Raw genomic sequence first — 18804 nt, 5'->3', positions numbered from 1 at the left:
GGCCATCCGGATGTCTTCTTTAGAGAAGTGTCTATTCATGTTTTCTGCCCATTTCTTCACTGGGTTATTTGTTTTTCGGGTGTGGAGTTTGATGAGCTCTTTATAGATTTTGGAAACTAGCCCTTTGTCCGATGTGTCATTTGCAAATATCTTTTCCCATTCCGTTGGTTGCCTTTTAGTTTTGTTGGTTGTTTCCTTTGCTGTGCAGAAGCTTTTTATCTTCATAAGGTCCCAGTAATTCACTTTTGCTTTTAATTCCCTTGCCTTTGGGGATGTGCTGAGTAAGAGATTGCTACGGCTGAGGTCAGAGAGGTCTTTTCCTGCTTTCTCCTCTAAGGTTTTGATGGTTTCCTGTCTCACATTCAGGTCCTTTATCCATTTTGAGTTTATTTTTGTGAATGGTGTGAGAAAGTGGTCTAGTTTCAACCTTCTGCATGTTGCTGTCCAGTTCTCCCAGCACCATTTGTTAAAGAGACTGTCTTTTTTCCATTGGATGTTCTTTCCTGCTTTGTCAAAGATGAGTTGGCCATACGTTTGTGGGTCTAGTTCTGGGGTTTCTATTCTATTCCATTGGTCTATGTGTCTGTTTTTATGCCAATACCATGCTGTCTTGATGATGACAGCTTTGTAGTAGAGGCTAAAGTCTGCGATTGTGATGCCTCCTGCTTTGGTCTTCTTCTTCAAAATTACTTTGGCTATTCGGGGCCTTTTGTGGTTCCATATGAATTTTAGGATTGCTTGTTCTAGTTTCGAGAAGAATGCTGGTGCAATTTTGATTGGGATTGCATTGAATGTGTAGATAGCTTTGGGTAGTATTGACATTTTGACAATATTTATTCTTCCAATCCATGAGCAGGGAATGTCTTTCCATTTCTTTATATCTTCTTCAATTACCTGCATAAGCTTTCTATAGTTTTCAGCATACAGATCTTTTACATCTTTGGTTAGATTTATTCCTAGGTATTTTATGCTTCTTGGTGCAATTGTGAATGGGATCAGTTTCTTCATTTGTCTTTCTGTTGCTTCATTGTTAGTGTATAAGAATGCAACTGATTTCTGTACATTGATTTTGTATCCTGCAACTTTGCTGAATTCATGTATCAGTTCTAGCAGACTTTTGGTGGAGTCTATCGGATTTTCCATGTATAATATCATGTCATCTGCAAAAAGCGAAAGCTTGACTTCATCTTTGCCAATTTTGATGCCTTTGATTTCCTGTTGTTGTCTGATTGCTGATGCTAGAACTTCCAGCACTATATTAAACAACAGCGGTGACGGTGGGCATCCCTGTCGTGTTCCTGATCTCAGGGAAAAAGCTCTCAGTTTTTCCCCGTTGAGGATGATGTTAGCTGTGGGCTTTTCATAAATGGCCTTTATGATCTTTAAGTATGTTCCTTCTATCCCGACTTTCTCAAGGGTTTTTATTAAGAAAGGGTGCTGGATTTTGTCAAAGGCCTTTTCTGCATCGATTGACAGGATCATATGGTTCTTCTCTTTTTTTTTGTTAATGTGATGTATCACGTTGATCGATTTGCGAATGTTGAACCAGCCCTGCATCCCAGGAATGAATCCCACTGGATCATGGTGAATAATTCTTTTTATATGCTGTTGAATTCGATTTGCTAGTATCTTATTAAGAATTTTTGCATCCATATTCATCAGGGATATTGGCCTGTAGTTCTCTTTTTTTACTGGGTCTCTGTCTGGTTTAGGAATCAAAGTAATACTGGCTTCATAGAATGAGTCTGGAAGTTTTCCTTCCCTTTCTATTTCTTGGAATAGCTTGAGAAGGATAGGTATTATCTCTGCTTTAAATGTCTGGTAGAACTCCTCTGGGAAGCCATCTGGTCCTGGACTCTTATTTGTTGGGAGATTTTTGATAACCGATTCAATTTCTTCGCTGGTTATGGGTCTGTTCAAGCTTTCTATTTCCTCCTGATTGAGTTTTGGAAGAGTGTGGGTGTTTAGAAATTTGTCCATTTCTTCCAGGTTGTCCAATTTGCTGGCATATAATTTTTCATAGTATTCCCTGATAATTGTTTGTATCTCTGAGGGATTGGTTGTAATCATTCCATTTTCATTCATGATTTTATCTATTTGGGTCATCTCCCTTTTCTTTTTGAGAAGCCTGGCTAGAGGTTTGTCAATTTTGTTTATTTTTTCAAAAAACCAACTCTTGGTTTCGTTGATCTGCTCTACCGTTTTTTTAGATTCTATATTGTTTATTTCTGCTCTGATCTTTATTATTTCTCTTCTTCTGCTGGGTTTAGGCTGCCTTTGCTGTTCTGCTTCTATTTCCTTTAGGTGTGCTGTTAGATTTTGTATTTGGGATTTTTCTTGTTTCTTGAGATAGGCCTGGATTGCAATGTATTTTCCTCTCAGGACTGCCTTCGCTGCATCCCAAAGCGTTTGGATTGTTGTATTTTCATTTTCGTTTGTTTCCATGTATATTTTAATTTCTTCTCTAATTGCCTGGTTGACCCACTCATTCGTTAGTAGGGTGTTCTTTAACCTCCATGCTTTTGGAGGTTTTCCAGACTTTTTCCTGTGGTTGATTTCAAGCTTCATAGCATTGTGGTCTGAAAGTATGCATGGTATAATTTCAATTCTTGTAAACTTATGAAGGGCTGTTTTGTGACCCAGTATATGATCTATCTTGGAGAATGTTCCATGTGCACTCGAGAAGAAAGTATATTCTGTTGCTTTGGGATGCAGAGTTCTAAATATATCTGTCAAGTCCATCTGATCCAATGTATCATTCAGGGCCCTTGTTTCTTTATTGACTGTGTGTCTAGATGATCTATCCATTTCTGTAAGTGGGGTGTTAAAGTCCCCTGCAATGACCACATTCTTATCAATAAGGTTGCTTATGTTTATGAGTAATTGTTTTATATATCTGGGGGCTCGGGTATTTGGCGCATAGACATTTATAATAGTTAGCTCTTCCTGGTGGATAGACCCTGTGATTATTATATAATGCCCTTCTTCATCTCTTGTTACAGCCTTTAATTTAAAGTCTAGTTTGTCTGATATAAGTATGGCTACTCCAGCTTTCTTTTGGCTTCCAGGAGCATGATAAATAGTTCTCCATCCCCTCACTCTCAATCTAAAGGTGTCCTCAGATCTAAAATGAGTCTCTTGTAGACAGCAAATAGATGGGTCTTGTTTTTTTATCCATTCTGATACCCTATGTCTTTTAGTTGGCGCATTTAATCCATTTACATTCAGTGTTATTATAGAAAGATATGGGTTTAGAGTCATTGTGATGTCTGTATGTTTTATGCTTGTAGTGATGTCTCTGGTACTTTGTCTCACAGGATCCCCCTTAGGATCTCTTGTAGGGCTGGTTTCGTGGTGACAAATTCCTTCAGTTTTTGTTTGTTTGGGAAGACCTTTATCTCTCCTTCTATTCTAAATGACAGACTTGCTGGATAAAGGATTCTCGGCTGCATATTTTTTCTGTTTAGCACACTGTAGATATCGTGCCAAGCCTTTCTGGCCTGCCAAGTTTCAAAGGAGAGATCAGTCATGAGTCTTATAGGTCTCCCTTTATATGTGAGGGCACGTTTATCCCTTGCTGCTTTCAGAATTTTCTCTTTATCCTTGTATTTTGCCAGTTTCACTATGATATGTCGTGCAGAAGATCGATTCAAGTTACGTCTGAAGGGAGTTCTCTGTGCCTCTTGGATTTCAATGCCTTTTTCCTTCCCCAGTTCAGGGAAGTTCTCAGCTATAATTTGTTCAAGTACCCCTTCAGCACCTTTCCCTCTCTCTTCCTCCTCTGGGATACCAATTATGCGTATATTTTTTTTTTTTAGTGTATCACTTAGTTCTCTAATTTTCCCCTCGTACTCCTGGATTTTTTTATCTCTCTTTCTTTCAGCTTCCTCTTTCTCCATAACTTTATCTTCTAGTTCACCTATTCTCTCCTCTGCCTCTTCAAGCCGAGCCATCGTGGTTTCCATTTTGTTTTGCATTTCGTTTAAAGCGTTTTTCAGCTCCTCGTGACTGTTCCTTAGTCCCTCGATCTTTGTGGCAAGAGATTCTCTGCTGTCCTGTATACTGTTTTCAAGCCCAGCGATTAATTTTATGACTATTATTCTAAATTCACTTTCTGTTATATTATTTAAATCCTTTTTGATCAGTTCATTAGCTGTTGTTATTTCCTGGAGATTCTTCTGAGGGGAATTCTTCCGTTTGGTCATTTTGGAGAGTCCCTGGCGTGGTGAGGACCTGCAGGGCACTTCCTCTGTGCTGTGGTGTATAACTGGAGTTGGTGGGCGGGGCCGCAGTCCGACCCGATGTCTGCCCCCAGCCCACTGCTGGGGCCACAGTCAGACTGGTGTGTGCCTTCTCTTCCCCTCTCCTAGGGGCAGGATTCACTGTGGGGTGGCGTGTCCCGTCTGGGCTACTTGCACACTGCCAGGCTTGTGTTGCTGTGGATCTGGCGTATTAGCTGGGGTGGGTAGGCAAGGTGCACGGGGGCTGGAGGGGCAGGCTTAGCTCGCTTCTCCTTAGGTGATCCACTTCAGGAGGAGCCCTGTGGCAGCGGGAGGGAGTCAGATCCGCTGCCGGAGGTTTGGCTCCGCAGAAGCACAGAGTTGGGTGTTTGCGCGGAGCGAGCAAGTTCCCTGGCAGGAACTGGTTCCCTTTGGGATTTTGGCTGGGGGATGGGCGGGGGAGATGGCGCTGGCGAGCGCCTTTGTTCCCCGCCAAGCTGAGCTCTGCCGTCCGGGGGCTCAGCAGCTCTCCCTCCCTTTGTCCTCCCGCCTTCCCGCTTTCCGAGCAGAGCTGTTAACTTATGACCTCCCAGACGCTAAGTCGCGCTTGCTGTCGGAAAACAGTCCGTCAGGCCCCTCCGCTTTTGCCAGCCAGACTCGGGGGCTCCGCTTGGCCGGCGAGCCGCCCCTCCGCCCCGGCTCCCTCCCGCCAGTCCGTGGAGCGCGCACCGCCTCGCCGCCCTTCCTACCCTCTTCCGTGGGCCTCTTGTCTGCGCTTGACTCCGGAGACTCCCTTCTGCTAATCCTCTGGCGGTTTTCTGGGTTCTTTAGGCAGGTGTAGGTGGAATCTAAGTGATCGGCAGGACGCGCTGTGAGCCCCGCGTCCTCCTACGCCGCCATCTTCTAAGCTTTTCTCAAAAGACTTTTTATATAATCTCTTTTCAGACACTGTTCATAATGCTCTGTAACTTAGAAATTGAAGAATTTTTTGTGGGGGAATAAATAAGATAATTAAACTCAGTCATTTTCCAGATGTTTAATGAGTATCAATGTGTTGTTATAGAGGGGCGCCTGAGTGGCTCAGTCGGTTAAGCATCCGACTTCGGCTCGGGTCATGATCTCATAGTTCGTGAGTTCGAGCCCCGTGTCGGGCTCTGTGCTGACAGCTCAGAGCCTGGAGCCTGCTTCACATTCTGTGTCTCCCTCTCTCTCTGCCCCTCCCCTGCTCATGCTCTGTCTCTCTCTGTCTCAAAAATAAATAAACATTAAAAAAATTAAAAAAAAAAAGTAATGTGTTGTTATAGATTAGCTAGAGATAGATATTGTTCTCACTCTCATGATAATTACATTTTAGCTAAACCAGAAAAATACCTAGAGTGGGAAACTACTTAAATCAGAGCCCATTTTCATAGAGTTGGACATTTAAGTTAGTATTATTGTTTTTTAAGGTAGAGAATGCTGCAATGGACGTGAACATTTTAGTTTTTATTTCTCAACTTTGTTGATAGTGGGACAAATGTTTATTAACTACACATTGTGTTCAGAGAACTATACTGGCTTTTGTAAGAAGTTACAAAATGGATATGGTATGATTTCAGAGAACTGAGTTTACCTTACTCTGACAAAAACATCTGCCTTATTTTCCCAACAGGGGATTAAATTTTTGCTGGGAATAGGGCTTTGCTTTTGGGAGACGTTACATGTTGGCTTAGTCATCACACAAAGGTGTAAATCAATATCAGATCTTTGCCATGCTGAAAGATTTGGTAGGACAAGAATGCTTATTGTGGAAGAATGAGAGACTGATGACAAAGTTGAGGCCAAGATACATAAATACACTACTTCTAATTCATAATTTTATAGTAATGTCTATAAAATCTCAAAAGCAAACATTCCTTATATTCATTTTTCTGTAACTAGTTATTTACATTTGCCAAGATATATTTTATGAGATTAAAGACACAGTGAAATAAGTCAAAATTTGAGAAAGGAAAATATACACCATATATATGTGTGTGTGTGTATGCATATATATATATATATATAAACAGTTGTGTGAAAGTGACAGAATAATGAGATGTATTTGACTAAATTAAACTAGATAATACACTTAATCAGATGCTGTGTCTAATGATAATTGCTCCTTTTGATTAAGGCTTTTAATCTAAAGCTGACAGAGGTTCAGTAAGTTACCTAAATTTACCTACTTAACTGTTGGTATAAGTGGTAGAGTTAGAGATAGGATTTGAACCTCAAATTCAGCTTTTAACTCATATGTCCGTTTGCTTGAATTTTGCTTTAGCGGCTGACTTAGACTCTGCAATATGAGTTTTATATTTCTGAAACTACAATATGAAGTAAGTCTTAAATTAGAAAAAGAAATGGAGTCACAGTAACCCTGTGGCTTCACTGGGCATTGTTTGCTACTTATCTGGAACTCTGTTGGTAGTAATTTAGGTAACCAGGTACCAAGACCCTTTTTGATTTTGTTTTGTGTTCACAGAATGTACCCTTCATTTGGTAAACAATTTCACAAATGTATTGATCAAAAGAGAACCTGAATAATAAATAAATAGGTATGAGTTTATTTGGCATTAATGGAAAAACAAACTTAAGAGCACAAGCCTATTTTAGGTAGAACATGTAAGATTTAGGTGCTCCACGATTCTTGAGTTTATTATAAAAACAATACTTAAGGTCAGATGTATACAAAAGATTCCTAGAGAAAATTAGTGTCCTGGCACAGAAAGAGCAGAAAGAACAAAAACCTGGCTAAATCCTCAGTTGGAAGGGGATTTGTAACATGGAAAGAAATATGAGTGCCAAAATGTCAACAAAGCCAAGAATTAAACCTTGTTTTGTGGTTTATTTACCAAAATCACTGATACCTTGTTGGGTTTCTTGGCAGTTTCTTAAGACTTTGTCTTATTTCTTCTATAAATATTCAGAAAACATTTTTGAAAATATGTTAAATAAAGTCTTACTGGTTTTTACAAATGAGCATATTGAGAATTAAATTACATGTGCTGGGTTCTTCCATAAAAACTAAGTCTTTACATTTTCTTGGTTTATTGATAAAAAGACTTGAGGGGCTCCTGGGTGGCTCAGTTGGTTAAGTGTCCGACTCTGGCTCAGGTCATGTTCTCACGATTAGTGGGTTCAAGCCCCACATCTGACTCTCTGCTGTCAGCATAAAGCCTGCTTCACATCCTTTGTCTCCCTCTCTCTCTCTGCCCTTCCCTTGCTCATGCTCTCTCTTTTTCTCTCTCTCTCAAAATAAACAAATAAACATTTGAAAATAATAAGAAAATAAAAAAAAGGCTTGAGCACTTTTAGTATCGACTTTGAATATATACTTGTGTTTGAAAAAGAAAAATTGAAAATTTTGAATGGAACCATATGTTGAGTGGTAACTCATTTTTGCTTTTCTGTTTTTTCTTTAGTTCACGACAAAGTATGTTAAGATCCCATTTCAAGGTAAGCTATCATTGTCTTATGATCTTTTTTTCACTGTAATTTTGAACATAAAATAGCAAAACTTTGAAATCTTTCTGCAGCCATAATTTTTTCCAGTATAGAAATTAAGTAAAACTAAGGTTAATAATGTGTTTCTAGTTAACACTTTTTTAAGCAGCTTCAAAAGGTGTTAAAGTGTTTTATAACATCGAAAATAGTAAACTATTGTTTTAATGGCTTGAATAATAAGGGACTCATGGTAACTTTTTGGGATTAACAGAAATAAAGTTTTGATAGCAAGAAGATTTTGGTATGATGAAATGTATGAAAAATAGGAAGTGTAAGGAAAATTTATAATGCTGTACAAAATATGTGAAATGGTTTTGCATAGGAGTTAGGAGAGATTTTTAATATCTTTTCTTATCTGAGTAAAGCAAAGTAGATGTGAAATTGTACCTATAATATGCAAAGACTCAGAACGTTTTCTTATTCTTTCCCCAAGTAAAATCATTTCAGAATAATAATGACACTAAGAAAAATAAGAAGCAATAGAGAATAGTCTCTTTAGAGAATGAATAAGGAAAAGAATGAGGAAGAAAAATATACACAAATATCCACTTCACAAGTGAACTAGGGAAGAGAGGAAGCTTCTGTTCCAAGACTGAAGAAGTGATCAAAGTAATTTTAATCAGACTCTGCAGGTACCCATGCACAGAACCACAATTGTATATTATGATAATCCAATAATCAGGAAGCTGCTATAAGTGGTAAGAATAATAAGGCTAGGCACAGAATAAATATATTGATATTCCTAATTAGGATGTTTAAACAAGTTATGGAATAATATAACATTAACTTCTAAATAGAAGAAACAAAAACCTATGATTTAAAAGGAAATAATTTCATAAAAGAAAGTGCTTATTTTCATTAAAAAAATACCTATGTGACAGTGCTTCTCTCATATTCTTTTTTTTTTTTTAAATTAACTTGAGGTACAGTTGACATGTAACTTTATATTGGTTTCAGGTGTACACCATAATGATTTGGTATTTGTATATATTGCAAAATGATCCTGACTGTATGTCTAGTTAACATCTTTCCCCATACACAGTTGCAAAAGGTTTTTTTTTTTTCTCTTTTGGTGATTGATGACTTTTAAGATCTCTCTTAGCAACTTTCACATGTGCAATACTGTATTAGTAATTATAGTCACACACTTTAGGCTGTATCCCCGTGACTTATTTATTTTATAACTGTAAGTTTATACCTTTTGACCCTCTTTACCCATTTTGCCCACTCCACCCTCTGTCTTTGGCAACCAGTAATCTGATCTCTATATCTGTGAGCTTGTCTGTGTGTGTGTGTGTGTGTGTGCGTGTGTGTGTGTGTGTTTTAATTTCACATATAAGTGATATCATGCAGTATTTGTATTTCTCGGTCTGACTTAGTACAATGCCCTTAGGGCCCATCCATGTTGTCTCAAATGACAAAATTTCTTTCTTTTTAGTGGCTGAATAATATTCCATTTTATATACATAACACATCTTCTTTATTCGTTCATCCTTCGATGGATACGTAGGTCATTTCCATATCTTTGCTATTGTGAATAATGGGACAGTGAATGTGGGGGTGCATGCATCTTTTTGAGTTAATGTTTTTTCTCTTTTCTTTTGGATAGATACTCAGAACTGGAATTGCTGGGTCGTATGGTAGTTCTCTTAATTTTTTGAGGAACCTACAGACTGTTTTCCACAGTAGCTGCACCAGTTTACGTTTCTACCAACAGTGTTCACGGTTCCCTTTTCTTTTTTTAATGTTTTATTATTTATTTTTGAGAGAGCACAAATGGGGGAGGGGCAGAGAAAGGGGAACAGAGGATCTGAAGCAGGCTTTGTGCAGATAGGCCGACAGCAGTGAGCCCAGTGTGGGGCTTGAACTCACAAACCACGAGATCATGACCTGAGCCAAAGCCTTGGACTCTTAACCAACTGAGCCACCTAGTGCCCCAAGGGTTCCCTTTTCTCCACGTCCTTATTAACACTTTTTTTTTTTTTAATAATGACCATTGTGACAGGTATGAGGGGATATCTCATTGTGGTTTTGATTTCCATTTTTATGGTGATTAATGATGTTGAGTGTCTCTTCATGTATCTGTTTGCCGTCTGTATGATTTCTCTGGAAAAATGTCTATTCAGTTTCTCTGCCCATTCTTCTTCTTCTTTTTTTAAAGAGAGAGATTGCACGTGCATGCCCACATGGGGCAGGATAGGGTGGGGAGGGTGGAGAGAGAGAAGGAGAGGGAAAGAGAAAGAGGGTACCTTAAGCAGGCTTCATGCCCAGCATGAGCCCCATGTGGGGCTCAGTCTCACTATCTTGAGATCATGACCTGAGCTGAAAACAAGTCAGACACTTAACTGAGTGAGCCATCCAGGTGCCCTTCTGCTCATTAAAAAAAAAAAAAATTTTAACGTTTATTTATTATTGAGAGAGAGACAGAGACAGAGTGTGAGCACAGGAGGGGCAGAGAGACAGGGAGACACAGAACCTGAAGTAGGCTCCAGGCTCCGAGCTGTCCGCACAAAGCCCAGCGCAGGGCTTGAGCACAAACTGTGAGATCATGATTTGAGCCAAAGTCGGATGCTTAACTGACTGAGCCACCCAGGCATCCCTCTGCCCATTTTTTAAATGGATTTTTTTTTTCTGTTGGGTTCTCTGGGTTCTTTATATATTTTGGATATTAACCCTTTATCAGATATATGGTTTGCAAATATTTTCTCTCATTCCATAGGTTGCCTTTTCATTTTGTTAATGATTTCCTTTGCTGTGCAGAAGATTTTCAGTTTGTTGTAATTCCACTACATCATCTATAATCTATAAAGACCTGTGTAACAGAGCTACTTCTCAAATATGTATGATACAAACCTCAAAAATAATATTTTAAGTTTTAATAGTTAATATTTATATCTTGTTTCAAATATTGCTTTTATAACTTTTCTGTTCCAAGTGATTTTTGAAAGACATTTTTAATAAAAAATGATGGAAAGGTTCACGAGTTCAAGCCCCACATTGGGCTCTGTGGTGACAGCTCGGAGCCTGGAGCCTGCTTCACATTCTGTGTCTGTCTCTCTCTGTCCCTTCCCTGCTCATGCTCTGTCTTTCTCAATCTCTCAAAAATAAACAAGCATTTAAAAAGTATTTTAAAATTAACAATTAGGGAAAATACTCTCTTCAGTAGTAATGGCTTTATGATTTTGTAATATAAGAGGAAAACATTAGTCTTCTTCCACAAATTCTGTATATGCATATATAAAAATCTTTTATAAACAAGGCATGCATATAAAAAGGTTTTTATACATAAGGAACCTAGATCTAAATGTTTATTCTTTTTCTGTAGTAGCTGAGAGAAATAATGATTTACATATTTATATTAGCTATTAATTTTGTTTGGCTGTGGCTTAAAGAAAATAATTTATTTTTCCTTTCCAAAGAAGAATTCCAGAGGTAGGCTGAAGAGGGCTGATACGGTGTTTCGTTTGGTCATCAGAGGTCCTGGCCCTATTGTTTTTGTACTGTGTCATTCCTAATGTATGACTTCTATTTCTAAGTTTGTCTCATGGTCCAAATGTCTGCTTGTACTTTAGTCATCATGTTTGCGTTCTAGGTAGAAGGCAGGAGGAAGGGGAAAATGGTAAAAACAACAACAACAACAACAACACACACATACCACCTATTTCTTGTCTTTTTAAAAAATTTGTTTATTTAGAGAAAGAGTGCATATGCACGGGAGAGGGGCAGAGGGAGGAGAGAGAAAGAGAAAATCTTAAGCAGGCTCCAGGCTCTGTGCAGAGGTCGATATGGGGCTTGATCTCATGACTGTTGTCATGTCCGGAGCCAAAATCAAGAGTTGGATGCTCAACCAACTGAGCCACTTAGGTGCCCCTCTCTTGCCTTTTGAAGGAGGTTTCTTAGATGTGCATGCCACCTAACTTCTACTTAAATTTTCTTAGCTAGAAGGTAGTCCTTTGACCACACATCTATTTGCAAAGGAAGCTAGGAAATAGTTTCTAACAGCTAAGTATCTTGGTTTCTAAATAAAATTAGGGTCTGTTACTAAGATCGCTAATAGTGGGTAGGACAGATGATAGACAACTCCCATTTTCAGTTACTGCTATATTCCTGTTACAGAATAAACCAAATATTGGGGGAAAATTTGGTAATGAGGTAAACTTTCCTTAATGATGGTGTTAAATCTTTTTTCTAAAGAAAATTAAGCTTTTATGCCAAGAGGTTGGTACATTTGGATTAATAATAATTGTCTAGATTGCACAGAAATAATATCAATTATTTGGGGTTATGAGCTGACTGAGGAAGAAATGCTGAGAAGTTTCCTGAAGGTTTTTACTCTTTTAATCTGTTTGTCTTTGCTGCCAGTTTCACTGACATTTTTCAGAATGGGGAAGTTATATAGCTTATGGATTAGAAGAATTATTGTTGTTAAGATGTCCATACTACCCAAAGTGATCTGCAGATTCAATGTAATACCTATCAAAATCTCAATGACATTTTTTATAGAAATAGAAAAAACAGTTCTAACATCTGTCTGGAACAACAAAAGACCCCAAATAGCCAAAACAGTCGTGAGAAGAACGTGGCTGGAGTCCTCACACTTCCTGATTTCAGACTATATTACGAAGCTATAGTAATCAATATAGTTTTGTATTGGCATAAAAACAGACACATAGAACAGTGGAACAAAATTAAGAACCCAGAAACAAACCCAGGCATATATGGTCAGTTAATTTTCAACAAAGGAGCCAAGAATATACAATGGAGACAGGATAGTCTTTTCAATAAATGATGTTGGGAAAGCTGTACAGCCACAAGGAAAAGAATGAAACTGGACTCCTACCTGAATTATATACAAAAATCAACTCAAAATGGATTAAAGCCTTAAATGTAAGATCTTAAGCCATAAAACTTGTGAAAAAACTTATCCCCAATGCTTTTTTCTATCATTCTTGGCAATGATTTTTTAGGATTTGATACTAAAAGCAAAGACAGCAAAAGCTAAAATAAACAAGTGGAGCTACATCAAACAAAAAAGCTTCTGCATAGCAAAGGAAAGAATCAGCAAAAAAGAAAAAGCATTCTGTGGAATATCTGAGAAGGAGTTAATATCCAAAATATATAAAGAACTCAGAGAATTCAGCAGGAAAAAAAAGTCTGATTAAAAAATGGGCAGAGGAACTGAATACACATTTTTCCAAAGAAGATATACAAATGGCAAATAAGCACATGAAAAGATGGTAAACATCACTAATCATTACAAAAATGTAAATCAAAACCACAATGAGATATTCCCTTACACCTGTTAGAATGGCTATCATCAAAATGACAAGAAATGAGCAAGTACACTGTTGTTGAGATTGTAAACTGGTACAGCTACTGTGGAAAATGGTCTATAGACTTAAGAAATTACAAATAAAACTACTATATGATCCAGCAGTCCCATTTTTGGGTTTATATCCAAAAGAAATGAAAACGGATTTTGAAAAGATATATGCACCCCTCATTATTCATGTAGCCAAAATTTGGAAGCCACCTAAGTGTCTGTTGATGAATGGATAATTTTGTGGTGTATATGTACAATGGAATATTAATCTTGAGAAAGAATGAAATCTTGACATTTGCGACAACATGGATGGACCTTGGGGGCCTTTACTAATTGAAATAAGTCAGAGGAAGACAAATACTGCATGATATTGCTTATATGTGGAAACTAAAAAGGCTGAACCATAAATACAGAGACTAGCCATCGTGGTTACCAGGGACTGGGACATGGGGGAAATGGGAAGATGTTGGTCAGAGAGTATAGACTTCCAGTTATAAGATCAATAATGTACAGAATTGTGATCACAGTTAATAATGCTGTTATTATATACTTGAAAATTGCGAAGAGAGTTGATCTTATATGTTCTCATCACGAATGTGAAATGGTAGTTACAGAGGTGTTAGCTAATGCTTTGATGGTAATTGTTTTGCAATAAATATATCAAATTAACATTAGCTTAAACTTACACAATGTTATATGATAATTTTATGTCAATTAATTTTATCTGGAAAAAATAAAATGAAAGGTCAAAGTAAGTGTAAAAAAAAAAGAAATATAAAGCAGAATAGCTAGGTAAAGAGAGAGAGGGAGATAGGGAGAGACAGAGCAGACTTTAAATGGCCTAAGTCAGTATGAAAGACTACAAAATAGATGCAAAGAGAAAGAGAACAAAAGAGTAATGAAAAGAAAAATGTTTAAAAATACAAAGATAGAATAGAGGGAGGAATGAAAGGAAAGGAGAAAGGAGAGATAAAGGGATAAAAGAAGGAGAGAAAGGGAGGAAGTTAAGAAGAATGGAAAACAGGCAGTATACAGCAAGGTAAGAATAGAGAAAGAAAAGGATAGTGAATAAATTAGACTGAGAAAAGATAAAGAAAAAAAGCTATCAAAGAGAGAAGAAAAAGGAAGTGGCCAAGATAGGAAAGGGGAGGCAAGAGAGAGAAGTTTAAAGTGATGAGTGTCTAAGAATAAAATACAAAAGAAATGAAGGAAAGAATGTGGGAATGAGAGATAAAAAGAAGGGTTTGAAAGGAGGAGCCAGTAAGAAAATAAAGTACAATAGTGGACAGTGGGGAAAGAAATCTAAAAGTAACTCAGTCAAAATGCTACAGTAAAAATAAGATTGATGACTGGGTGCTAGATAGGAAGGTAGACAGATATGTAGGCAGCTGTACAAAATACAAATAGATCCATAGGTAGGTGATGGATAGGTAAGTAGGTAGCTAAAGATTGATAGGTAGAAGCGATTTTAAAAAGGATTACCCAAGAAAATGTCAATAAATAAGAGGCAGAAAGAGAGTTAGAAAGGGAAAGAAGAAATGTAAAATGTTTTTAAAAATTTCCATGAAATAGAGAGTAAGTAGGCAGGTATGCATGCAGACAGACACAGAGGAAAACATTGAAACACAGAAAAGGAGCAAGAAAAAGTCATGGAGAAATGGAATAAGGGAAGGAGAGAATGAATGAAGGAAAGAGGAAATATGAAAGAAATAAAGACAAGATGTTTAAAATGGATTAATTGATTATAAGAAAATATTTAAAAGTAGAATGGCTCGTGTGGGAACATTAAGATGACTAGTTAAGTATGTAAGTACTTACTGTAAAATGCTTTTCAAACTTCAGTGTTGAGTGATATGAATCATCTGGGGTTTTTGTTTTTGTTTTGTTTTATTTGTAAATCAGTTCTGATTCAGTACATCTAAGGTGTGGCCTGATATTCTACATTTGTAATAGGCTAACAGGCTCCAGTGTGATGCCAGTGTCTCAGGCTCAGAAGTAGATTTTAAGTAGCAAGGTGCCAGGAGATAATAGGAGGAGGAGTACGAAGAAATTTGTTTCAAATAGGTATTCATCTTGAGTTTATACTTAACCAATACTTGTATTAGTTGTTCAACTGCTTGTTTTCTTAAAGTTGGGTCAGATGACCTTCAGGACTTCTTTATACCAGTTCTCTATTTCTTTGAATTAAAAAAAAAAAATCTTTAGGAAAGATTCTTTTGCTAACTCAGAGAAGGACCCATAATTCTAGGTGATTTCCTAGAAGTTTCAAGAAGTAAAATCTAATCTGGAAGAATTTTATTTTATTTTAAGTTTTATGTATTTATTTAATCTCTATACCCTATGTGGGGCTTGAACTCATGACCCTGAGATTAAGAGTTACATGCTTTTCCAACTGAGCCAGTCAGGTGCACCAAAACATGGAAGAATTAAAAAAAAAAAAAATAGGGGCGCCTGGGTGGCTCAGTCCGTTAAGCATCCGACTTCAGCTCAGGTCATGATCTCGCGGTCCGGTCCGTGAGTTCAAGCCCCGCATCAGGCTCTGTGCTGACTGCTCAGAGCCTGGAGCCTGTTTCAGATTCTGTGCCTCCCTCTCTCTCTGACCCTCCCCCGTTCATGCTCTGTCTCTTTCTGTCTCAAAAATAAATAAAGGTTAAAAAAAAAAATTAAAAAAAAATACTATCTTAGACCATTCAAAAGCTCATGTTATTTTTGAGAATCTTTTGATAGTGGCTAGTCTGTATAGGGGAATGCAGATATTTTAGGAGAAGAAACATAAGAATAAATTGGCTAATGATAGCATTTGGGGATTTTGGTTGATCATATTAACCAAGATAGAAATATATAATTTTCTAAGTTAAAACCGTGCTAGTTGTCTGCATTGATAAAGTCGTCTTCTTTCCTTTCTTCCCCTCTCCTCCTGCTTCCCCTTCTTCCACTCCCTCTCCCCTCCCCCACCCTTCCTCCTTCTCCTTCTTATTTTATTTTTTCCGGTGATATAGCACTTCCAGTAAGAAATCTCTCTGGACAAGTTTATATGCTATGAAAATTCAATTTCATATTTCCCTTTCCTGAATATAACTGAGATTGATAATTATTTGGGCCTTTCTAATTGCAATATGATCTTTTTTATGCTAATAATATTGTTTGAGGTATTTCAGCCAAGGTTAGTGAAGTACACTGGAAATGATTTTTGTAAAACTTCACATATCCTTCTTTTTGAAAAACATCATGTATTAAAGAAGAGTCATAAAGCATATCAGTGTTAATTCCTAAATGGATAATTTATTAACTTGTTACCTTTTATTTGTTTCAGTCTCCCTGAATGAGGTTTCATTGCTAGTGGATACCACACATTTAAAGAGGTTTGGGTTATGGAAAAATAAGGATGATGATCACAGTAAAAGGAATCAAGCTATCCTTTTCCTTTGGGTCTCTGCAAATTATCTTCAAGAGATTCAGACCCAACTAGAAAACTCCATATTAAGCCAGCACTGTGAGTATATGAAATATTTCTATATTTCAGAATAACCTGAGAAGTCCTGTGTATAGTTTTCTCCTAAAACAATTTAATAGAATGTAATTATTTCATTGAATTGAAATTAAGTAGACTTGATTAAAAATAATTTTAGCCCTTAATATTATACAAGGTAAATTATTTATTCTACACAATTTCTCCTGATAATTTTACTCAACCAAGAGAAATTATCTGGTAAAATGAAAGGAATACTTTATCTTTTAGTCAGTTGCCATCCTTGGCTACCTTTCTTATGAATTTCTTGCCCTTGTTGCATAAAGAACTGTGGCAGCTAATCAATGGCAAAGTTAAATAAAATACGGAAGTCTTTACCTTCAACATTTTCTTTAGTTTTTTAAAAAATAAGGGGCGCCTGGGTGGCGCAGTCGGTTAAGCGTCCGACTTCAGCCAGGTCACGATCTCGCGGTCCGTGAGTTCGAGCCCCGCGTCAGGCTCTGGGCCGATGGCTCGGAGCCTGGAGCCTGTTTCCGATTCTGTGTCTCCCTCTCTCTCTGCCCCTCCCCCGTTCAAGCTCTGTCTCTCTCTGTCCCAACAATAAATAAAAAACGTTGAAAAAAAATTAAAAAAAAAAATAAATAAATAAAACCTAGTTACTTATATATATCATTTCTCTAAGACTGGATTGAATACTTTTCTGTATGTTCCCATAAACTGGTCTGTATATATGCATCTTAAATATCTCCCAACTTTGTTTAGTTTTCAACTCCTAAAGGAGTCTAGTTTAGAATTGGGTAAATCAGATTAGTAAGCTTCTTTCTTACCTCTTTGATCTCTCTACCTTGCTGTCTCTACTCCCTTATATATTAAAGATGTTAAGTAGTGAATAAATTTTATACCTTTAATATTATAGTAGTCCCTCCCTTATCCATGGAGGATATATTCCAAGAACCCCAGTGGATGCCTGAAACCACAAATAGTACTGAACTCTCTATGTTTTTTTTCCCTAGACATACCTACATACTTTCCTATACATGTGAAATTTAATATACAAATTAGCTACACTAAGAGATTAACAATAATAAGAATAATTATAACAATATCCTGTAAGAAAAGTTACATGAATGTGTAACATCTTCTTGTGATTATGTGAGAAGAGGGAATGCTTATATGATGACATGAAATGAGGTGAATGACACAGGCATTTTGATGTAGTGCTAGCCTACTGTTGACCTTATGGCAACAGGCCAGAAAAAAGATCTGCTTCTGGACTGCTGTTGACCATGGGTAACTGTAACTGTGGAAAATGAAACCATGGATAAAGGAGGACTACTTAGTTACTTTGCTGTCCTACTTCCAAATTAATTGGGAGAATTCATGATTAAATATCAGAGAAGTTGGGGGGAATAAAACTAGCCATTTATAATTATTCTGGGTGGAGAGAATATAATTTGAGACGATTGTTGAAATGTTTGATGAAACAGAATGATTTTGAAGGAAGTGTTTGGTTGGTTGGAATAATTTTTTAATTGGTAGATTTGATAAATGGAGGAGGCTAGAGAAAAATAATTAGTTCCTTAGTTATCATTCATTCATTTATTTATACATTCATTAACAAATGCCAGGTAGTAGAGATACAGTAGCTAATGCCATTGTGAAGTTTCCATTTTAATGCAGGAGGAGTTTAAAACTTGGGTTTTGAATCTAGGTTACTAATAGCCTGTTTGGGGATTTAATTTCCCTCGGTTATTAACTAACATACAAAATGCTGTTATTAATAATTAAATTATTTATAGTCCTCTTGAAATATAATACTTGATTAAAATTGATTTATTTTTTCTTTTACAGCAAAATCTAGTGAATTCATTTTTCTTGAGCTATACAATCCTATTTCGCAAAGAGAAGAATTGAAATTAAAAGATATTATGACAGAAATAAGTACAACCAGTGGAGAATTGGAACTTTCTTATCCATTGTCTTGGTTTCAGGCACTTCCTTTATTTCAGAACCTCTCTTCAAAAGAAAGTTCTTTTGTTCATTATTATTGTGCTTCGACTTATTCTTTTCCTGCTGTTGCTGCTGAAGAAATGAAGATGAAATCAGTGTCTCAGGTTAGCATCTGATTAATATAATTGTCAAATTTTAGTAAAAACTTTTTCCCTGAAAATCAGGTGATTTCAAAATGCTGTGTTTTGTCCTAAGTGCTCAGGAGTCAACCTGAGGGAACTCTGAATACCAAACTAAAATAGTCTTATTTTATTTTT

At 36.9% G+C, this 18804-nt stretch overlaps 1 protein-coding gene across 7 annotated transcripts in view; it reads left to right on the top strand.

Moving 5' to 3' along the window:
- The window catches only part of SENP7 (SUMO specific peptidase 7), a 155891-nt gene that overhangs the window by 114685 nt on the left and 22402 nt on the right, over positions 1 to 18804 (top strand). For all 7 annotated transcript variants that reach the window (XM_049628093.1, XM_049628097.1, XM_049628096.1 and 4 more), the window contains 3 exons: positions 7664 to 7697; positions 16382 to 16561; positions 18389 to 18651. In XM_049628093.1, coding sequence (XP_049484050.1) covers positions 7664 to 7697; positions 16382 to 16561; positions 18389 to 18651 — 477 coding nt within the window. The remainder of the gene's footprint in view (positions 1 to 7663; positions 7698 to 16381; positions 16562 to 18388; positions 18652 to 18804) is intronic.

This window comes from Panthera uncia, chromosome C2 (assembly GCF_023721935.1).
Source record: "Panthera uncia isolate 11264 chromosome C2, Puncia_PCG_1.0, whole genome shotgun sequence".
NCBI lineage: Eukaryota > Metazoa > Chordata > Mammalia > Carnivora > Felidae > Panthera > Panthera uncia.
The sequence above is the reverse complement of the archived record's forward strand: the minus strand, read 5'-3'. Positions and strand labels throughout refer to the sequence as shown.